The sequence below is a fragment of the Hevea brasiliensis genome, chromosome 9 (assembly GCF_030052815.1).
Source record: "Hevea brasiliensis isolate MT/VB/25A 57/8 chromosome 9, ASM3005281v1, whole genome shotgun sequence".
Lineage (NCBI taxonomy): Eukaryota > Viridiplantae > Streptophyta > Magnoliopsida > Malpighiales > Euphorbiaceae > Hevea > Hevea brasiliensis.
The window spans coordinates 15,415,565-15,437,460 of NC_079501.1; the positions used below are offsets into that span (position 1 = coordinate 15,415,565).

A 21,896-nucleotide genomic window follows, 5' to 3' on the forward strand; every position below is an offset into this window, starting at 1 on the left:
TTGACTGTACATATTGTTTACGCTGAATCCTTATCGCTGATTTTATTTATTTATTTTTTCTTACTCCTTTGCATTTGGAACTTGAAAGTGATACTAAATTTAGGTTCACAATTTTCTTTAAAAAAAAAATAATAAAAGGAAATAAGTAGGATTTTTTTTATCTTCCTTAAACAAATCCATGAATCATAAATGGAGATAATTTTTCTTATTTTGTAGCTTTCACTATTACAAAGCAAAAAGATATCAAATTTAGAAGACGAAATATTTAAGGACATTGCCCCACCATATGAAGAAACACATCCAGCTATGTTGAATTTAGAGCATAGAAAATGATGGGGATTGACTATGGAACCATAATGCTGAAAATTGTAAATAAAGGAAAAACAGAAGTCAAAAATTAATTAATAAAAACATAAAGAAGTCCACCATCCGAGTCACTACAATCTTAAAGAGAATGATCATAAATGCAACCTTCTCTGCTTCCTGTTTTTTTAATTTTAATTTCCAACTTCAAGTTTTTCTTTTCTTCTGCTTGTTGATATCTTAGCTAGAATAACCTCCTCCTCCTCCTCCTCCTTCTTCTTCTTCTTCTTCTTTCTTCTCTCTCAAACCCAAATCTTCCATTTCTTTTCTGTCCAATTCTGATGGCTTCTTCTTCTTATTCTTTGCTTTTCTTGTTGCTATTAATGTTATCAAGGCGCTGTTACGGTTTTGGCACTTTCGGGTTCGATATTCACCACCGGTATTCGGATCCCGTCAAAGGGATATTAGCTATCGATGACTTGCCGGACAAGGGTAGTCTGCAGTATTATGCTTCTATGGCTCACCGTGACCGATTAATCCATGGCCGTCGACTTGCTACTTCTGATGATTCGACGCCACTCACTTTCTTTGATGGCAACCAAACTTATGGGATCAGTTCTCTGGGATTGTAAGTAAGACTTGCTTGTTTCTCATCGCTTATATAATCTACTCCTCACTTCTTCTTATTTAGATGTTCCCGTACACTTTTGTTATATATGCACGTACAGTCAACTTGCAATAGACCAGTGAGGGTGCGTGATCAATAAAGCTTCGAAACCCCCGTCACGGGACAATTGTGGCACTGCTGGTCTCCTTTGTAGTGCGTGTTTGTATATATATACACACACACACACACTAGGCAATCAAACAGGAGATTGAGATAATAAATTCCTTTTTTTCATTATTTTTTTTAATGACAGTTTTTTTTTTTTTTTTTGCGTGCAGTTTATATTACGCTAATGTTTCAGTTGGGACGCCAGGTTTATCATTTCTTGTAGCACTAGACACTGGCAGTGATCTCTTCTGGTTACCATGTGATTCTTGTAGAAGTTGCTTCCATCGCTTACAGAACCCATCCGGGGAGGTATTCCATTATTTCTATTGTTATTTCTTCGGATTTTCCTCTGGCTTCATTAGCTTAAAAATTTTGTAAAAACTTGTTTTAGATAAATAGTTTGAATGAATTTTTGTTTTAATCAAACAGGATATACCCCTTAATGTGTACAGTATTAATGAATCATCAACAGGCAAAAAGGTCCCCTGGAACTCCTCCTTGTGTTCGCAACAAAACCGATGCTTCTTTGCTCAAAGTGATTGTTGTTATCAAGCGTTATATCTTTCTGAAAACACTTTATCAATTGGGTTCTTGGTTGAGGATTTATTGCATTTAACTACAGATGACACTCAACAGAAAGCTCACAACGCAACCATCACATTTGGGTAGGTAATTTTTGTGTTTCAAGACCTGATTTTGTAGTTTTCACAATACCAAGAAACTAGGCTTTCTAGGCGTTCATCTGAATTCCTTTAATTAATTGTGAATATGATACAGATGTTACCCTCTTGAATTTTCAAGGTGGAAACAAGGAATAGAAATATCATGTTCTTGTCCTAAAGTACAAATAGTTTTTCCATTTTAAGATTTTGAATTCTTGGAACATCAATCACATATCAAACACCTCAGGATAAGCCTGTTATTATTCTGTTGCAAACTGCCATGAGCGTGTATAGATGAGGGTTGTGTTATTTGTGTTTTCATCTTCTTCTTTGATGAGCTAGCACACTCTGTGTTTCAAAAATTGTTACTTGTTTACTCTTTTGCAGTTGTGGTGAAAGGCAAACAGGTGCATTTTCGGACGGTGCCGCTCCCAATGGCTTATTTGGGCTTGGTATGGGTAATTTATCTGTTCCTAGTACCTTAGCAAGAGAAAGAGCGACTTCCAATTCCTTTTCCATGTGTTTTGGACCCGATGGAATTGGGAGAATCAGTTTTGGAGATACGGGAAACTCATACCAAGAACATACACCTTTCAATCTGATGCAGTCAAAGTAAGTGCTCACTTGTTGAATCTTCATTTGCAGATGTGCTATTTTTACCTGAATCCTATGACATTGTACTGATTTTTCATATGGCAACTTGGCTATCAGCCCAACTTATAACATCAGCATCACTAAAGTAAAAGTGGGTAGGTATGATTCTGATCTTGAATTCACTGCAATTTTCGAATCTGGTGCCTCATTTACATACCTAAATGAACCAGCGTATTCCTTTATATCTGAGAGTGTGAGTATCTTAAACAATTTGACTTGATATTTACCAAAGTTTAATGCTCTATCATTTTGGCACTTAACCCTTTTATGTTAATTTTTGCAGTTCAATAACCAGACAAAAGACAAGCGCTATTCATTTGGTTATGGTTTACCCTTTAAATATTGTTATGAGATAAGGTATTGCCCTTCTTGTTTTGTATGTGTGCAATCCCTTGAGCACAAGCACTGACTTTCATTGTAAATTCAGCTCATATCAAGACGATGTGGAGGTTCCAATTCTAAATCTAGTTATGGAAGGTGGAAGCCAATTTAATGTCACTGACCCGATAGTATTACTTAGCCTTCCAGTAAAGTTTCAGCTCTAGTGTTCCACTGTGTTATTCCTGCCTCTTGGATTACGACTGAAGTGTGTTTTTCCTGCCTTTTAATATTATCTACAGGATAAAGCACGTGTATATTGTCTTGGTATTGTCAAAAGTGAAAATGGGAATATCATTGGACGTGAGTATCTGGTTACAATATTTGTTATTTTTAAAGTTTGTTGCTCATATTATTTGTATCTCACACACTCTTCAATCAACATATTCTAGACATATGCTTTACTACCATAGGCTTTAGCCTAACAAATCTGAATTACTGTGATATGTCCCTTCCAGTATCAGTTCAATCTTCATTCTGTTTTTCGGCTATCCTTACAGTAAAGCTCTATAGGCTGGACTAGAGAAAAGTTTAAGTGAATGCTCTATGCTTAATAAAATTTGTATGCACCACTTATTTGATTATTTCTTCAAGAATTGAAGACATAAAGAAAAAAAGCAAGAAAAGGAACCACATTTTTCAACCTTCTGATATCGAGAATTGTAGAGATTGTATATAAGAATGAAGGTATAAAGAGAGGCCTTAAATTATTTAAAATGGTTAAATTTTCAATTTTCCATGTCTCAATTCTGATGCTATTGGCCATGAGCAGTTTTGAATTAGGCATTTCCTTTATATAGATATTGGAGAAATAAAACTCAATTCTTTCTTTGCTTTCTTGCTTGTCTAAATATGTATATATTAAGAAATTGTTCTCTAAAATATCAAATTTTCATCATAATGCAGAAAATTTCATGACGGGTTATCGTATAGTTTTTGATCGTGAAAAGAATGTGTTGGGTTGGAAACCATCAAACTGTGAGTACAATATATGCTACTCTTACTGCATCTTTGGATCAAATTTTAACACAAGCGCTTCATTTTCCCTTTTAGACTCTAATTTTGGTATGACGTGATTTGCTTACAGGTTATGATCTTTCAGACAGCAACACTCTACGTGTCAACCCGACAAGTCCTGGAGTGTCACCAGCTGCATCTGTTAATCAAGAAGCCACCACAGGGAATGGCAACAATTCTAATGTCTTTAGGGAGCCGCTACCGCCAGCGAATCATTCACCTCAATTGAACCCTTTCATTTTTGCATTTATAACGGTTCTCATCTCATTCTTTACCGCTGTTTGATTCTTAGTTATTTTTGGTTCCTGATGCATTTCTATATCCCTGTATTACGTACCCAATTCACACAGGCATTTCTTCCAGCTATAGTTACACAGAAAATGGGAAGCATTATTGGCTTCCTATAGAATTTTTGGTCTTAGCAAATCTGATTTTATCCTGTGGCTGTAATTATCTCTAGATAGAAATGTAGTAATGTTCCATTTGGGTTACGAATTCTTTGGAGTTAACAGCTCTTTTTGTAATCTAGTTACTGTACTATTAATCTAAGACAGATAGATACCTTTTAGGGTTAATGCGCCATTTTCTTCCGTCTGTTGATATCTCACTACCTTAGCAACAGCTATGGCGGGCACCCGGGTTTGGGCCATATAATGCCTGGTTGGTATTGAGATTAATATGAAAACAACTCTCAGAAAATAAAAAATATATATATACATATTTTAAATGATGTTTAGAAAATACTTTTGAAAAAATTATTTTATTATTTTAATATTTTTAATAGTTAAAATTTATTAAATTTAATTTTTAATATTTTAAATATTTTTTAATTAATATATTAAAAAAATACTTTTCTAAATAACTATAATGCTAAAATCGAATAAACCGGTGACCCATGCATTGAAGAATTTGCATATCAGAAAAAAAAAAATAGTAAAAATGGGTTAAGCAGACAGGCACTTTCTGCGAAATCTACTTTATAAACTCAGAACGAGGGTTTTGGATACCAGAATTCTACTGTTAATATAGAGAATTAATTTCTTTCTCAGACCAAAGTAGATTAATGTTAAACCCCTAAATCATTTTTGAATTCAATAAAAAGAATCATTCACTAGCAAATTAGAAATGTGGCGAGTTTTCTGTAAATTTCTTCCCATAATTCTGTTTGGACATTGTGTATGTCAATGGCTTTTTCATTCCAAATACACGACAAAGAAGATTTTAATGAGTCGAATTCTAACTAAAATGCTAAGTCAGAAAACTCCAACCATTAAACTCTACCAACCAAATATCAACTCAAACCCCCACTGAAAACTAACAGCCTTACCAACTCAATTTGTTACAGTAAAATCCCCGAATGGAGCTGGATTGTTTTACCAAAGCCTCTGCCTCCACAGCTCCCTAATGCAAAATTAGATGAGAGGAAACAGATGGATTTTTCATTTTTGCACAGCTTTGGCCTTCTTCTTTACCGACTGAACCAAGGTTGCAAGCTCAGGCTTCTCCATTTCTTTTGCACCTCTAGGTTGTAATTTTTCATCCTTCCTTGTGTTGCCATTAGAGGGCAACTGAAGTTGCTTGGACTTCATCTTAAGGGATTTTACCAATGATGATATCTCGTGCTTCTCTTTCTTTGATGGTAAAACATCAGCACTTCTCTGCTCATTTTTGTTTGCAACTGGCTCATCAGATAGCAACTGAGATTTTGTTGGCTGTTTCTTATGCTCTCCTTCTCCCAATTCTAGCTGATCACCCTTTTGCTGCCTCCGTGCCATCTGCCTAGCGTAAGCTGCACTCCTGCAATATCCATAGTCAAACTTCTAGTCATAATCAGCAGGAGGCTACATAAAGCCAAAATCTTCTGATCTTTTGCAGAAGTGAAATAAGACAACTAATATAAGAGTAAATCGATCTGTATACAGTTACACACTAATATGCTACCTCTAGAATACTCTAGAAATAAGTAATACATTTTTCTTAAAGTGACATATTGGAGAATACCTTTTGAACTGTGGATCTGTAGGATCCAATGAGAATAGATGTGAATTAAAGAGAGCTGAAAACCGTGGATCATCATAGTCAACATTTGGTAGTTTGTTCTCATCTGGAACTTCTTTTTCTCTTTTACCCTTTGCTGTTTTATGTTTCAAATTATATCCCTTTACACCATTATTAGCCCCACTATCATCAGCAAGTAACAACTCAAGCTCTGCTCTGCTCGCTTCTGCTTCCTTATCTGTATACTGGAGTTGCTTTCCTTCTTTGTCACTCTTAGCTCGAGCATCCTTCTTTCCTTTTTTAACAGCTGGTTCTTCAACAAAGAAATCATCAGGTTCTTCTATTTCTTCATCAGCATCACTACTCTCGTCCTCTGATGAATACTTAGATCTCTTCTTTCGGGCCTTCTTCTTCTCACGTTTTTCCCTGAGATGTGCTTCCCAAACACTTTCTGATTTCTTATCCCTTTTTTTCAGAATGTGCTTACTGATATCCTCCAAGCCAGTGTTAAAAGTAATCTCCATATCTTGGCCTTCATCCTCATTCTCTACATCTGAACCATCACCAGACTGGATTAAAGCACGATACTTATCCAGTTTTTTATGCTTTTTATCTGATTCACCCTCTGCAATGGCAGCATCATTTTCATCCTCATCGCTTTCACTCTCATCAGAAGCTAAAAACTCCTTCAACTCCAATTCAGCCAGCTAAATGAAAGCAGAACTCATATCACTATACATGCAAAATTAGGTAGCACCTTAAAAGGCTTTTCATCAAGTTGAAGTAAAGAAGAGCATATGATTTTTTTTTTTTCAGGATGAGAGCATATGATTTCTATTGTCTTGGACTTGGGTATTTGTCATTTGATTTCCAGATTTATTGTTGCTTCCAGGATTATCCCTGTTAAACTTCTATCATTACATCAATATATATGCATCTATATGACTTCAGATAGTGGTCATATGTCATATGTAAACCAAAAAAATGAAAAGCCAAGCACTCATAGTTGCTTCTAGTCAATGTTGCTACTCAATTAGTGGTATGGAACAATCTCCATATATGAAATGGATATGTTCAATATTTTGTTTTTTTTAAAAAGTATTGAAGGATATACTCAAGCATGAATGTTTTTACGGCTATATCATAGTTTGTTCTTTGATTGCTCATGTGGTTATCTTGGCTTTGTTCAAGTGTACTTTGGTGCTGTGCCTGTGCAATTGTATAATGTGGTTAGTTACTTATGAGGCATGATATTCAATAATTCAATATCCACCACAATAAAAAAGCAGAAGATGCATGACATGCTTAGATGGATAAAATAAACATCAGCAGATAATATGCTTCACATTTTTTGTTATAAGCGCCATTTAAAACATATGCCATAAGGCCACAATTATGCAAGTAGATCTAGGACAGGCAGCAGACACAAAACCCTTGATTTAATTTATCTCATTTGTATATATGATTAGAAGTTTAAGGCCCGACTTTCCACTGGGCCAAAAATGGGTAAAACAAGAAAGGGAGGAAGAGAGAGAAAGCCAGGGAAAGAAGCTCAAGCCAGTGTCAGAACTAATGATATGGGAAAGAAATCTCAAGATGGTAGACAAATCCTCCCCACAGAAACCCACCAAATAACCCCCGGCAATAAATAAATAAATGCATGAATAAATAGATGAAAAAAGAAGAAAATAAAGCAGCTTCTTCAAAAGCAGCAGCAGAAAATCAGTCTGGTGGAATGTTATGCACCCATCAAAAGAGAATAAAAGATATGCATCCCCATTATATTGACAGAAAAGCATCATATATCAATAAACAAATATTCATGACAAATTTGACATACCTGATCAGCATTAAATTTTCGTTTCAAGGTCTTAACGCGCTGTGGTTCATCTTCATCCCAAGAAATAGGAACACTACTGTGCTGCAGTGCTTTGGTATGGAAATCCAATCCCTCATAGCTAGCTGGTGCCTGAGCAAAAGAAACCCAAATTTGGTAGTTTCTACTGTTTCTTAAACTAAAGTTCAAAGAAACCCAAACAAGTTGAAATGTTGAACAAAGTTTGATCACTTTTTGATAGGGTTAATTTCACTCATGGTCGCCAATTTTTAATTTATATTAGCAAAATCACTCCTGTTTGTACAAAAAGGTCACTATCGCTAAATTGTTTTCTGTAGAAATTTAGCCAAATATTTTCATATGATGACCAAGTATGATAGCCTTATACCCTATAGAACCATATTAGGAAAATTTTAATTGCTCAAATTCTGTCAAAATGTAGCAAAAATGATTTCATTGAAACAAAAAAAAAAAGTAAGGTTAGTGATTTTGCTATTACAAATTAAGTTTAATGACCACATTAAAATAGAAATTAATGGTAAGTTCAATGCTTATGGTGAAATTAAGCCCTTTAGCGGCTGCAAATTTACTTTCACATGCAATAAATTCTAGATACCCCAATTCCCTTGCTGAAGGACATTTGAGTTTTAAGACTATTGTCCATAGAAAAATTATAAATACACAACGCTTCGTATGACAAGTGAAACATATACCTCTGTTGCAACATCACGAGGTGGATTTTTAAATTCCATAGAGTCAGGAACAAATCTAAGATCAAGAACATTAGAAGATCGTTCAAACTCAAGTCCATCACAAGCTTTGTATAGTTGTTCCGCTGTTGATACAGAATCACATTCCACTACACCATAGTAGTACCTGAAGAGAAAGACAGACACATGAGTTCAACAACAACAGTGAAAAAGGAAGGCAGAAGATGATGGGGAACATGATATGATGAGCATTTTGCATCTGCAAACAAACAAATCCTGTTAAACTGACAGCATGATACAGAAAAGTAGCCAACTAATAAACTCCTGTCAAAAATGAAAGTTCCAAACAACAACAACAACTAAGCCTTAATCCCAAACTAGTTGGGGTCGGCGATATGGATCATTTTTCACCATTTAACTTAGTTTGAAACCAATTCTGCATCAATATCCAAAAATTATAAGTCTTTTGATCCTACTTCATTACACGTCATTTTAGGTCCATCCCTCAAAAACAGAAGTACCAAAGAATCCAGAAAATACTTGTTTTGGCCTATATATTTGGAGAAACAAAGGTCAATCAAAATAATATATTAAAAGCACAAAATTACAACAAAGATGGCATCTAAAGTGTTTAAAAGTGGCTACTGGCTACAATAATCCCACAAAGGATGGCTAAGCCCCATAATATCTGTAGAATCACATTCCAAAATGAAGTATATAATTGACAGAGAACATGCAATTATGTAAAACTGTGAAGAACTAGCACCTACTCATCAAAAGAGACATGTAAAATGTGCTTGAGAAGAAGTGATCCTCTTCCGCAAGTCACAACTCTCTAATGACTAGGGACTGGGAGGCAGACCTATGACCCTTTTTTATATCTTAGGTAATTAGGCCAGTAAATGTGTGTGCTGCTTCAGTGAATCTCTTTGGACTACTGTGTAAATATGCAAAACCACTCGAAGAAAAAATTCTGAACAAGCACTATGCCGCTTGTCATCATATCCATGTCAATATCTACCTGTGCAAATGTGGGTGTTTCTTTTGTGCACGCTGACACACCCACACACAAAGAACAAAATCAACATTCATTTTAAGCCTACTTGACATATTATGACAGAAGGATCCAACAAAGATTCTTTGTTCAAACAGCATATGAACAATTGCCACACTTTAGCAGGAAAGAATTGCAGAAGCAACATACAATCAATCACCTCAGCCTACTTCTCTCATAAGCACGCAACTTCTCTTCGTCAATCTCATCATCATCATCACCATCATCACCATCCTTGTTCTCATCATCAAATAAGCCAACAGGGCCATGAAGTTCTTCCTCTTTCATACGCTGTAGACCAAATTCAGATGGATAGACAGACACAGACAAAATTTCTCCTCCTTTTGGAAGAAATGAGCATAGTATTACGTACAAGTCAACAGCCTATACAATACAACAAAATTCAGAGTCAAAGTACACCAAAGAAAGGCCTAGAATAGAATAAAGGAAGCTAAGAACATACAATGGAACTTGTGCATAGAGCTCAGCTAAATAATGCATGGTCTCAACAACTAGGAATTCCTTATTCAATGCAAAATTTCAGCTTCATGCCACTTCTTTTTCACTTATAAAAGAATTACACAAGTACAGAACTGAAAAAGAAACAGCCTGCTGCAGCAATCACAATTCTTATTATTGCTGATCAGAGAAACAAGAATACATATTCTCAGATATACTTAGTAAAGAAGGGCCATTGTGGTGGCCAACTTACAAAGCAAAGGGATGCATCTACAAAATACGAAGATGAATACTTATAGACGATGCATTTAGCCTTAAAACACTATGAAAATGAAGCATTAGCAGCAACATGGCATACAAAAGTAGAGACAACAACATCACCTGCCATTGAAGGGGAAATCTCCACCTAGCCAAAGAAGGTGGGCTGGGGTATGCATTTAGGCCACCCCACCCTGTACCATGATTGCCACAACTATATATGCCAATTTTTACCAACATAAGCATGTGAAAACTTATTTACCCTTGGAAATATGCAATTTATTAATCAATGCATTAATTTCTTCCTTATCATTTAATGATAATATATGATAAAAATATAATATCTTTAATGGTTGCAAAATTGTAAAATTAAAAATAGGTTTTGTGCAAACTTTTTCTAATAAGAAATAAAATTTTAAACATATATGTATTCCTAATTCCAACTGCCAACACATATGCTTTCCTAATTCCACAGTGTCCATATTTAAAGTGCCCACACAGATGCATGAATAAGTTGGTGCCTACTTCCTAAGCATTCAAAACTTTCAACAGGAAAATGATTAAACAGCTATTCAAACCATGACCATAGAACATATTATATCAAATACTTTAACGGCCAGACAACTAGAATAAAATCCATTGAAATGGTGTTATAAAGATAGGCAGACTTCTTTTCTCTATCACACACACCTTAATTATAAGGATACGGCTATTAAAAGCTTTAACTTATATGAAAATGAGCTTAAATGAGCTTAACAACCATTAAATCAAATATTAATGTTTAGATTTCTGCACTCATTAGAAAATTTATTTGATTCTACACACATATAAATACAAATATTTGATCTAATGCTTCTCTTATAAGAACAAGCTTATATTAGATGCACCCAAATTATAAATCACAATAACATACCCTAACATGTCTCCAGTCCATGTTAACAACGGCAAGTCTGCGGGTTCCATCTTCAATTGATGGTATATTTTCCACCTGTTACATACAGTAATTAAATCATTCAAATACAGAGCATCATAACATTACAAATAAAGAACATAGAGAAAACAAAATTTTAGCTTTGAACGTTCATCACATCAAACGGACTATCTAAGTATAGAGCTCAAAAAACAAGGAAAATTAACATAGAACATTATGTTCATGACATTTTCCCCATTTTCTCAGCAAATAAATTATAATTGGCCTCAAAGCATACCTCCACTTCAGGCAAATCATCCTCATACAACATCTCCTCATCCTCCTCGTCAGTAGTCGACTCAGCCTCACCCTCCGACTCCGACCCCTCCGTTTGACTAATCGAATCGCTTTCTTCTGCCACGAGATCCAATTTCTCTAATTCCTCTTTCTCACTTTCTTCTCCAACTTCCTCTCCACCGTCATCTTCATCACTCACTATCTTCGTTTCCTTCTCCGTCTCTTCCCTTTCATCATCGTTATCTTTTTCTTCTTCTTCTTGGATTCGATAGTAATGGCGCAGAGAACTTTCCGACTTGTGCTTCTTAGGCTTACCCCGCTTGTCCAAAAGTGCAGAAGACGAGGCAAAATTTTTGTCGGTGAAGATGCGGTTGAAGCGAGAGTCGATTGCGACCTTGGACTTTTGCGTTGGAACTTTCTGAAACCGAGGGTCTGAGTGTACCGATGCAAACCGAGGGTCTGCAATGATCTTCCTTCCGCCGCCCCCTCCATGGTGGATTTTGTCGCTGTTTTTAGCATCTGAATCTTTCTTTGGTTTGTTTTTCTTCTTCTTCCTGATATGATCTGCACTTTTGGAACCCATGGGAACTGAACTGAGTGCACACAATTTCCGGGGCTTAGGGTTCTCCTTATTAGGGTTCAAGCTTGACAAATTTTCAAAGATGATGGGTGGTGTTTGGATCCCGGAATTATGCAACTTATTTCGTATTTATTAAAGAGTTGTTTGGTTATGCAGCTGATACCTCATCCAAACAGAACTTACTTTTTCATTAAAACTTTTTTTTTTAAATAGCTAATAAAATCAACTCTAAAATTAAAACTGTTAATCAACCGCAGTATTTTTTTTTTTTTTTTATTACTGAACAAAAATAACCTTTAAAAATTGCAGTTGACAATCGTTTATGTGGCGATAGGATACTCGTTTTGTGATTTCTTAGTTCATACTTTGATACTTATTGCCCTCTTCTGGTTGATAAATATATTTTTTTATGTTTAATTAATTTTTTGCACATTAATGTTTTTAAAAAATATGATATGATATAATAAATAAATAAATTATATATTATTTTAATAATAAAATAAATAATATAATATAATAAATTAATAATTATGTATTTATTTTAAAAATAATAAATTATATGATATAATAAATTAATAGTTATATATTTATTTTAATAATAAAAAATATATAATATATATTATTTTTTCATATTTTACATATTAATAATAATAATTAAATATAATTTTATTAAATATTTAACATAAATTAATTATTATCAAATATCATCTATTAGCCACTAATAAATAAATCTTGATCGCAATTAGACTCCCTTCAAATTGCAATGTGCCCATGAATTATTTTGTTATATTTATCTAATTTTATTTGTTATTTAAGATTTTTATAATGTGATTAAGAAAATAATTAAATCACATAAATTATAATAAAATACAAATTGATTTGATTAAAATACCTTTAATCTCATCTAATTACAAAAGAAAAAAAAAGTATTAAAATGAATTTTAAAAAATTACACCAATAATTATTGTGTTTAATAGGTATAAAAGTACAATTTAAAAAAATTAACACTATTTAATATTCTTAAAATTACATAAAATAATTTTTAGAAAAGCCAAATAAAAATAAACTAAGTTAATAATATTTAGTCATATAATTAATCATTTAAAACTTAATTGAATCATATATACCGGTCATTGTAATCTCATATATCCTAATACTCTTTGCAAGATTTATGATTTATTGGCAAAGAGGGAAGACATAAATTTATCATCCCTTGATAAAATGCTTAACACCATTCATTCTCATTAATTTTTGAAGGAGAGAGACGTATTTGCATCTTCTTAACTCGAAATGGTTGGAGAAATTATTTTTTCTTTAATCTGTTATTTTAATAAAAAATATATATTATTTATCTAAAATGTTGCCCATAAAGTAAATCATTATACCTATGGTTCAATCAATTGTGAGAGAATCAATAAATTTTTTTTAGAGAATAATTTATCACCTAATATTTTTTAAGAGCTCACATGGCAGAAAGATTTGATATTTTGATATTGGCTATTTGCCTAATATATATAATTCACGATTTTTATATTTCTTAATTTTGTATCCACTCATGGCTATGTTAAGCCATTTAATAATTATACGTTCGACAATAATTAGTCTTCATCAATCCATCATGTATATAATTAATATTAATATGGGTAATTTTTGGGTTGATTTAAAATAAATTATTAAAAAAAATTAAATTATGTATAAATTATATTTTTTAAAGTGAAAATATTTTTCAATTAAAAAAATTAAATTTATTCATTTCAAATATAAAAATTAATAAAAAAATTAATTAAATTAAATTCTTGCCAAATTTTACTTTTCCAAAAAGGGTTTGTGAATCTGATGCTATATTTCAATTCATCATGTAGCAGGGGGAGGACCAACATGAGGATGTCTAAAAAAAAAAAGAAAAAAAAAAAAATAAAAAAAATAAAAATAAATTAATTTTATTGATTTTTTTAAATTTAAAATTTTCGATTCTTTTCGGTTTTGAAAAAAAAAAAAAAATATTTATAAAAAACGAAAAATAATAAAATAATTATATATAAAAAAAAACTAAATAAAAAAAAATGATTTTTTTTATTGATTTTTTTTTTATGAAAATTTAATTATATAATTTTATATATATATATATTAATTTTTAATTTCATTGATTTATGGTTTATTAGTTTAAAACCAAAGTTAAAATTAGATCAAATAACTGAAAATCACAGTAAAAAAAAAAAAAAAAAAAAAAAAAAAAAAAAAAAAAAAATGGTGTTTAAAAAAAATAAAAACCAAAATAATTCGAATGATTTTTTTTTTTTATTTCAATTCAATTCGATTTAAAAAATTACGGTCGATTTTTTAATTTAAAATTTTCTCGATTCGGTTTGAACCGAATACTCACCTCTAAAGATGTCCCAAAAGGAAGGAAAAATGGAAGAACATCAAAAGCAAGGGAAACGATACAATTGCCTGCTCCAACTTTTAACATCTCTCAGCTGCAATAAAGCTTCTTCCAAAAAGCTTTCTATCTTGGATGATCTGGTAGCACTTTCAAGTAAAAATACAAAAACCCAATAATCAAATTTACTTCGGTTTCATCACGAGTATCTTCAAGAAAAATGACAATATTACCAATTACAATTTAACATAGTGCATGCAGGCAAAGATGTGTTACTTGATTTTGATGCTTTCCCTTTTCTTTTAAAATCTAAACCAATTGATGATTTAGTCTTAAAGATTCATGCACTCAAAGGAACCTAGAACAGGCGCATAGTTGCTAAGTCAGTTAAAATTAGTTAATCATGTCTCCCTGATTCAAATTATATTACATTTGGTATCCACTATAAGTAATTATAAAAGCAAATACTTAAAACACAAGATTTGACTAATTTAATAACTACTTTGATTGCTAAACCCTACCCACTTCCCACATTCCTCTATCTGTTTTTATGGCCCATTTTTGTTGATGTGTTCTTTTCAATTAATTCAACGTGCATATTTGCTAAAATAAAATGAAGCGTTGCAAAGGGTTTAATCTATGCCCAGTTGATTGCAGAACTGGTACATGGCATTTTGAATGAAAATTGAAGAATCGGTGATGGGCCCCAACGCATTCATTATGTTTTCCTCAATAATTTTGGCGAAGCAATAATGAGTTCCTTGTGCGTACCCCCACCCTTTATAATTTTTAACATAAGTTAAAAACTTTTAACCATGTTACTCAACAAAATAGCTAAAATTTAAGCACTTAAATTACCCAAATCCTTTTTTTTTTCTTCTTATAGTATAATAAAAGGAAAATGAATTTTAGATTTTTCAGCTTTTTATTGCTTACCGTTAAAACACTATTTTTTTTACACGCAAAAAAAAATATTTTTACCATTTATATTTAAATAATAATAATAATAATACATATATTTTGAAAAATAAATTTTAGAATTAAAAAACAACATTTTAAAATAAAATATTTAAACTGTAAAAACTATATACTCTAATTTTAAATGTAAAAATATTAAACTACTGAAAAAAAAATTCAGAAAAAAAAAGTAAAAGTAAGAAAAAATAGAAATAACACATGTTCTTTAAAAATTAGTTGTGGCATCATTGGGGAGGATGACCCACTACATAATGACAATCCACTTTTACTTGTTCATGCTTTATCGTTTTCAACTTTAAAAACGAAAATGAAATTAACGAAAAAATTATTTTAAAACGCGACGTTCAACCAAACAAGTTCTCTTTTTTTCAAAAAACAAAAAGCACATAACTGAAATAGTCTCCAAGGCACCCTAAACTTCTAGTTACCTACACTGTAATTATTTATAAATTAATTTTTTTGCCATATCAATCGATGGCAGCATCTAGCCAATATTAGTATTTTTAGTTCGTTCTAAAGCTTAAAGAAAGTAGGCTTTTCTTCAAGAACAATTTCATCCATTTCAAGGTTTCACCATAAGCTATTTAATCACTATGTATATGTCTTACACTCCGAATTTTCAAGTATTGGTCTAAATAACATCTTTATTTTCATGGGAGAAAGTAGACTTAATATAGCTTATGACAATTAACTCATGATATCATCAAATCACAAAACGCAAACAACAGAAAAAGAAAGAATAAAAAAAAAGTAGAAGTCGCTAGAGAGCAGGCAGCAGGCACCAAGATCGACATTAAAGTATCTTGTCCTGAAGCAGTGATGTAGTAAGGATGCTTAAGAAGTACTACTCCATTATTTAGATTCTCAATTTCCTTAACTAATTCATGTCGTGGGGCAACGACAACTATGGCTCTATCTCCTATTAATCTGGCTATAAACAGCCTCATTAGATTGTTCAGTTTCCATTCCAAACCAAACTTGAGAGTTATCGAGAATACCTTATTATGGCTTGCATTCCAGTATTACTGTTCAGTTCAATTCTCATATTTTCAGTATCTTTACCAGGAAATGCACTGAGCTTGAATTACTATGAGAAAACATGTCCTGACGTTGAGTTGATCGTTACAAATGCAGTCAAGAATGCAATGATGAGAGACAAAACAGTGCCTGCAGCTCTTCTTCGGATGCATTTCCATGACTGTTTCATAAGGGTGGGAGTTAAAACGGTGCATCTATTTTTCTTCCCTATCTTTTTCCTTGGCAACTGATTGTTTTCTTTCTGTTTTTAAGGGCTGTGATGCTTCTGTGCTGTTAAATTCAAAAGGCGGCAACAAAGCAGAGAAGGATGGGCCACCTAATGTTTCTTTGCATGCCTTTTATGTCATTGACAATGCTAAGAAAGAAGTGGAAGCTTCGTGCCCCGGCGTGGTGTCTTGCGCTGATATCTTAGCATTAGCTGCAAGGGATGCAGTTGTACTTGTAAGATAAGAAAGCAAGCTATATTTTACAGACAAAAAACTGAAAATTGAAAGGAAAATGTCAAATTTGGTCTCTAGTATGTGTAATTTTTTTTTATGGTACTTTCAATCAATCATGCAGTCTGGAGGACCAGCATGGGATGTCCCAAAAGGAAGAAAGGATGGGAGAACATCAAAGGCAAGTGAAACAAGACAACTGCCAGCTCCAACTTTTAACATCTCTCAGTTGCAACAAAGCTTCTCCCAAAGAGGTTTATCCATGGATGACCTAGTAGCTCTTTCAGGTAATTAGAAGCCCAGCCTGGTTAGTCTCCCAATGTTGGGTTACTTAAACTAATGGTGTGGCAAGTTTAAGTCAACCCATTCACCAAATATATATTGGTAGATTTAAAAGAGTGTGTAAACCAAGACTTTCTGAACCTCAACAAGAAAAACCTTTAGTTACTTCCATGTTCTACCTTATCAAACTAACTAATGGTGAGGCAAGTTTGAGTAACTCCATTCATCAAATATATGTTGGTGGATTTAAAAAAGTATGTAACCTAAGACTTTCTGAACCAAAAAAACAAAAAAAAAACCTTCAGTTACTTGTGTGTTCTACTTCATCAAAAAAACTAATGGTATGGCAAGTTTGAGTCACCCCATTTACCAAATATATATTGGTGGAATTAAAAAAGTGTGTGACCCAAGACTTTCTGAACCTCAAAAAAAAAAACTTCAGTTGCTTCTATTTTCTATCTCATCAAAATGATAATGTTTTGAATTACCAAAATGCAGGAGGGCATACTCTAGGATTTTCCCACTGTTCATCCTTCCAAAATAGAATCCAAAATTTCAATGCCACTCATGATATAGACCCCACCATGAATCCCTCATTTGCAGCAAGCTTAAGGAGTGTTTGCCCAAAAAACAATGGTAAGAACGCAGGTTCCCCCATGGATCCTTCTTCAACGACCTTCGATAACACATATTTCAAGTTGATCCTCCAAGGGAAAACCTTATTCTCTTCAGACCAAGCTCTGCTCACAAGTACAGTGACTAAAGATTTGGTTTCAAAGTTTGCTAGCTCAAAAGACACCTTCTCTAAGGCATTTGTGAAATCCATGATCAAAATGAGTAGCATCACTGGAGGCCAGGAGGTTAGAAAGGACTGTAGGGTGGTAAATTAAGAATCTCTTTGCTTAATTCTAGTCAATCTAAACTACGAGAGATGGGTGATCATGACATGATTACTATCCTTTATTTGGATAGGAAACAAGAAATTTGTATTGCTAATATCATCTATGGATAAGTATTTTGTATTAGATTGTAATAAAACTGAAACATAGCAATACTCCTATGGCATGAACAGCTCATGAAGACAATATAATCAAGAAAAACATCAATGCATAAGGATGTCTTCCATGTTGAAATTAGTGGGAAAACCTCTAATAAATAATAGAAATGCCAACTGAGCAAGACAATCTCTAAAATTTCTTGAAATGAAGTCAACTCTCTAATATCCAGTAATCAGATTGCCTTTTTTTTTTTTATCTAATTCTGAACTCCATTAAAGTCAGGAAAAAGTTTTACGGTGACAAATTTGTAAGTGGTGAAGTTAACTATGATATCTCAATATCAAAAATTCCACATGCTATTGCAAAAAATCAACCCTTGCAATTTACTCTCTACTCAACTCAACTCAACTCAACTAAGCATTTATCCCAAAAATTTAGGGTTTGTTATATGGATTCGCTTTCTCCACTCTAAACGATTTTGGGGTAAATCCTCAGAAATGTGTAATGCTTCTAGGTCATGTTGCACTGCTCTCCTCCAAGTCAATTTGGGTCTACCCCTTTTTTTTTTATCCTCTAACCTAATGTGCTCTACTTGTCTAACTGGAGCATCCGTATGCTTCACATGACCAAACTACCTCAATCTCCCTTCTCTCAATTTATCCTCAATTGGCACTACTCCTACCTTTTCTCTAATACTCTCATTACGGACTTCATCTAGTCTAGTATGTCCACTCATCCACCTTAACATTTTCATCTTTGCAACTCTTATCTTAGACGCATATGACTACTTCAGTGCCCAACACTCACTACCATATAACACAGCCGGTCGTATGGCTGTACGGTAAAATTTTCCTTTCAACTTATTAGGAATCTTGCGACCACATAAAACTCTCGTGGCACGTCTCCACTTTAACCATCCAGCTTTAATCCTATAACTAACATCCTCCTCACATCCCCCACTACTTGAAGGACTGAGCCGAGATATTTAAAGTGATTACTTTTAGACAGTACCACTCCATCCAAACTAACTCCTTCCCTATTAACAGTTTGACCTTCACTGAAACTTGCAATGCATGTATTCTGTTTTCATTCTATTTAACTTAAAGCCCTTTGACTCTAGAGTACTTCTCCAAAGCTTTAGCTTTCTATTGACTCTTTCTCGCGTCTCATCTTTCAGAACAATATCATCCGCAAACATCATGCACCAAGAAATACCCTCTTGTATGTGTTACATCAATTCATCTAAAACTAATATAAAAAGGTAAGAGCTTATAGCTGAGTTAGTCTCCTGTGAGTTATCTTGCCATCGTTGAGTTAGTCTCCTGTGACAGTGAGAAACAAGAATGCAATCAATGTGAATGCTTAACCAGATGCTTCCTAGATGCTAAACCAAGCTATTAGTTACCTCACTCTGTTCACTATTTAATACAATCTCTGCCAATTGAATGTTGCCACTTAGCCCAGATGCCTTGGAGGATGGCATGAAAGAAAAACCATCAAGAAGCTTCACGCATTTTAATCCCCATTTCACCATCAAGAATTCAATGAGATGGTGCCCACTGCAAATTATTACAACGAGAAAAAAAAAAAAAAAGGATTGTAAGAGAAAAATAGCAAGCAAACCACAGGTACACAATGCACATGCTATAGAGTAAAATCAGATAAAATTTCATAACAGATGGACAAGTACCTCCTATTATGATAAGTTGTTATAAAGACGGAACCTGGAGAATTTTGTAGCAGGAACGTCACCGTGGCAAAGAGGTCATCAAAGGCTTACCAACACAAATGGCAATGAATTTTTCAGCTTAAATGAGCTAAGCGAAAGGGGCAAGGATTATACAAAGTGTAACAGAAAAGTAATTTTACCACTCGCTTCATAAAGTACATCAGCACCGAGAATAATTTTTGGCTTTAAACTGAATATAAATTCATCCCAAACTCCCCATGTTAGTCCCAGTACCTACAAGGTTAGAAGAATAAAGTCTTCTGAAAATAAAATGTCAAGGCCAGTGGTGGTATGATATGGAAAAGCGATCATTAATAATCATTATGATTACTTTACACTCAAGCTTATTTAGCTCGCATACTTTTCGGATGTTGTCCAGCACCTGTCAATCCAAAACAACAATATTATAAGAGATTACAGAAGATCAAACAGAAATTTGATTAAGGCAAGAAAATAAAAATCCAACCAAATAAGCCCATGTAGCATATGCACTGGAAACATAAGTGTTTACTTAAATGGACCCCAGAAGTTTTCTCACTTTATAAGGATGCCAAAAGAAACTGAATTTTAATGGAACTACTACTAGTTTCTAGTGATTTGGCGGTTGGCACTCTATCGATGGGTAGGCTCCAAGAATGGTCTCATGAACTCATAATGCTATTCTCATCAAGAAGACCAAGAGGAGTAAAGGAAAATCATTTTGCTTCTTATTCAATGATAATTGCATTTGGATAGTATTGAAATCTGAATCGCAATTCTCTTTTAAGTTTTTAAGAGATTTTAAATAAATCTCATATCAATATTCAAAATATGGAGAATATAACGGCCATTAGTTTTGGAAGAAAAACTCAAATGAAATCAGAGGACAGGCGTAGCGTGCCATTTCGTTAACAAATTACTAATGCCACAGTCCACTTTGTAAACAACATGTGTATCATTGAAATGACAAGTTGACAACAATACTACTTATCATTCACGATTCTTAAAACAAAATTACGAACGAAAAACAAAGAGACAAGTAATACCTCCAATCTATTCGAGTCATCGGTGAGAGTCACATCGGAACCCAAAGTGGCAGCCGTCAATCCAGGCAAGGAAGTTCCGGCACCGAGCTGCAAGCTAACAATAACATAAACAACAAGTGTATAACCAAAACCATTCAACAAAAATTAAGTTATAGGAAACAATCGGAAATGCCTCAACTACGGCGGCACCGGAAAATCGCTCCCTCTGTTGCCAAATGTACTCGGCGAGGACCACACTGCAAGGCCACACAAACAGGCCATACTCTTCCTTCATATTCTGTTCAAAAACATTGAAAAATTATGTCAAATTTCCAATTTTCAGGGATTAGTTTTTCGTCAAGAAGCTCAGAACAGTTAAGCACCTCAATTATCGAGATAGAGAAAGCCGGTTGTTCTAGGTTGTCGCCGAAAACATGCCGAGATGTCGTCGACATATTTCGGTGAGAAGGCACTTCTTTGTCGTCGTCTCGGCATATCATCTCGGCCGCCATGTCGAGGTAACTTTTGGGATTGCTCTGACAAATAAAGCGTTGGTGAATTTGTTTTAATTATGATCGGACTAAATAACATAAAGTTAGAATTATAGGAATTAGTTAAAAGAATTAAATAATATAAATAATTAAAATAATAAGAATTAAATAGTGTAAATATTTAATTTAAAGTAATAGTAAAAATATTTTAAATTAAATTAAATTAAATTAATTAACATACTTTCTATTTGAAGGATTAGAGTAATTTTAAAAAATAAAAATTAAATAATTAATTTTAATAAATTACAATAATTTGCCCTTTTTAAAAGTGTATACATTTTTATAACTATAAACTTTTAAAAGTAAAGGATTTGTAATTAAATATTATTTTTTTAAAATAGCTCATATTTAATGTAATTTATTAATTTATAAAAATTATTTTAATAACTATCTAAAAATATTTTTTTAATAACATGTATAAATATAATATTTTTATAAATTATTATAATAAAATATCATGTTAATAAGAATGAAAATTATTTATCCTCAATAACATATATATATATATATATAAAATTTAAGAAACTGTCATGTCATTTGATATTTTATATTAATTATAAATATTATATGTATGTAGTTTATGTGATAATAAAAATTTTATTAAATA

The 21,896-nt window shown here is 33.0% G+C and overlaps 4 protein-coding genes across 6 annotated transcripts; 2 read left to right on the forward strand and 2 right to left on the reverse strand.

Annotated features, from left to right (window-relative positions):
• Window positions 1–389: 389 nt before the first annotated feature.
• Window positions 390–4,364, forward strand: LOC110642223 (aspartyl protease family protein 1). Of its 2 annotated transcripts, none has more exons than XM_058153126.1 (10): window positions 390–931; window positions 1,249–1,387; window positions 1,508–1,743; window positions 2,128–2,352; window positions 2,452–2,587; window positions 2,678–2,751; window positions 2,822–2,921; window positions 3,015–3,075; window positions 3,679–3,750; window positions 3,860–4,364. In XM_058153126.1, the coding sequence occupies exons 1-10, from the start codon at window positions 645–647 to the stop codon at window positions 4,072–4,074; spliced, it is 1,545 nt and encodes a 514-aa protein (XP_058009109.1). In that variant the 5' UTR covers window positions 390–644; the 3' UTR covers window positions 4,075–4,364. The 2 variants fall into 2 exon arrangements, with proteins under 2 accessions (XP_058009109.1, XP_058009110.1); XM_058153127.1 differs by having other exon boundaries at window positions 692–935.
• A 544-nt stretch (window positions 4,365–4,908) lies between these two features.
• On the reverse strand, window positions 4,909–11,991 carry LOC110642211 (pre-rRNA-processing protein esf1). Its single transcript, XM_021794167.2, has 7 exons — window positions 11,314–11,991; window positions 11,019–11,093; window positions 9,549–9,772; window positions 8,338–8,500; window positions 7,628–7,756; window positions 5,791–6,494; window positions 4,909–5,586 (listed from the first exon to the last, which is right to left on the reverse strand). Exons 1-7 carry the CDS (start codon window positions 11,893–11,895, stop codon window positions 5,229–5,231), a joined length of 2,235 nt encoding a protein of 744 aa, XP_021649859.2. The 5' UTR covers window positions 11,896–11,991; the 3' UTR covers window positions 4,909–5,228.
• Window positions 11,992–15,876: 3,885 nt separating this feature from the next.
• On the reverse strand, window positions 15,877–21,277 carry LOC110642233 (uncharacterized). Of its 2 annotated transcripts, XM_058153128.1 has the most exons (9): window positions 21,122–21,277; window positions 20,932–21,036; window positions 20,760–20,846; window positions 20,066–20,116; window positions 19,875–19,968; window positions 19,696–19,780; window positions 19,411–19,564; window positions 19,282–19,327; window positions 15,877–16,706 (listed from the first exon to the last, which is right to left on the reverse strand). In XM_058153128.1, the coding sequence occupies exons 1-8, from the start codon at window positions 21,248–21,250 to the stop codon at window positions 19,301–19,303; spliced, it is 732 nt and encodes a 243-aa protein (XP_058009111.1). In that variant the 5' UTR covers window positions 21,251–21,277; the 3' UTR covers window positions 15,877–16,706; window positions 19,282–19,300. The 2 variants fall into 2 exon arrangements, with proteins under 2 accessions (XP_058009111.1, XP_021649892.2); XM_021794200.2 differs by lacking the exon at window positions 19,282–19,327.
• On the forward strand, window positions 16,703–18,061 carry LOC110642232 (peroxidase 64). Its single transcript, XM_058153130.1, has 2 exons — window positions 16,703–17,012; window positions 17,506–18,061. Exons 1-2 carry the CDS (start codon window positions 16,787–16,789, stop codon window positions 17,895–17,897), a joined length of 618 nt encoding a protein of 205 aa, XP_058009113.1. The 5' UTR covers window positions 16,703–16,786; the 3' UTR covers window positions 17,898–18,061.
• Window positions 21,278–21,896: the final 619 nt, after the last annotated feature.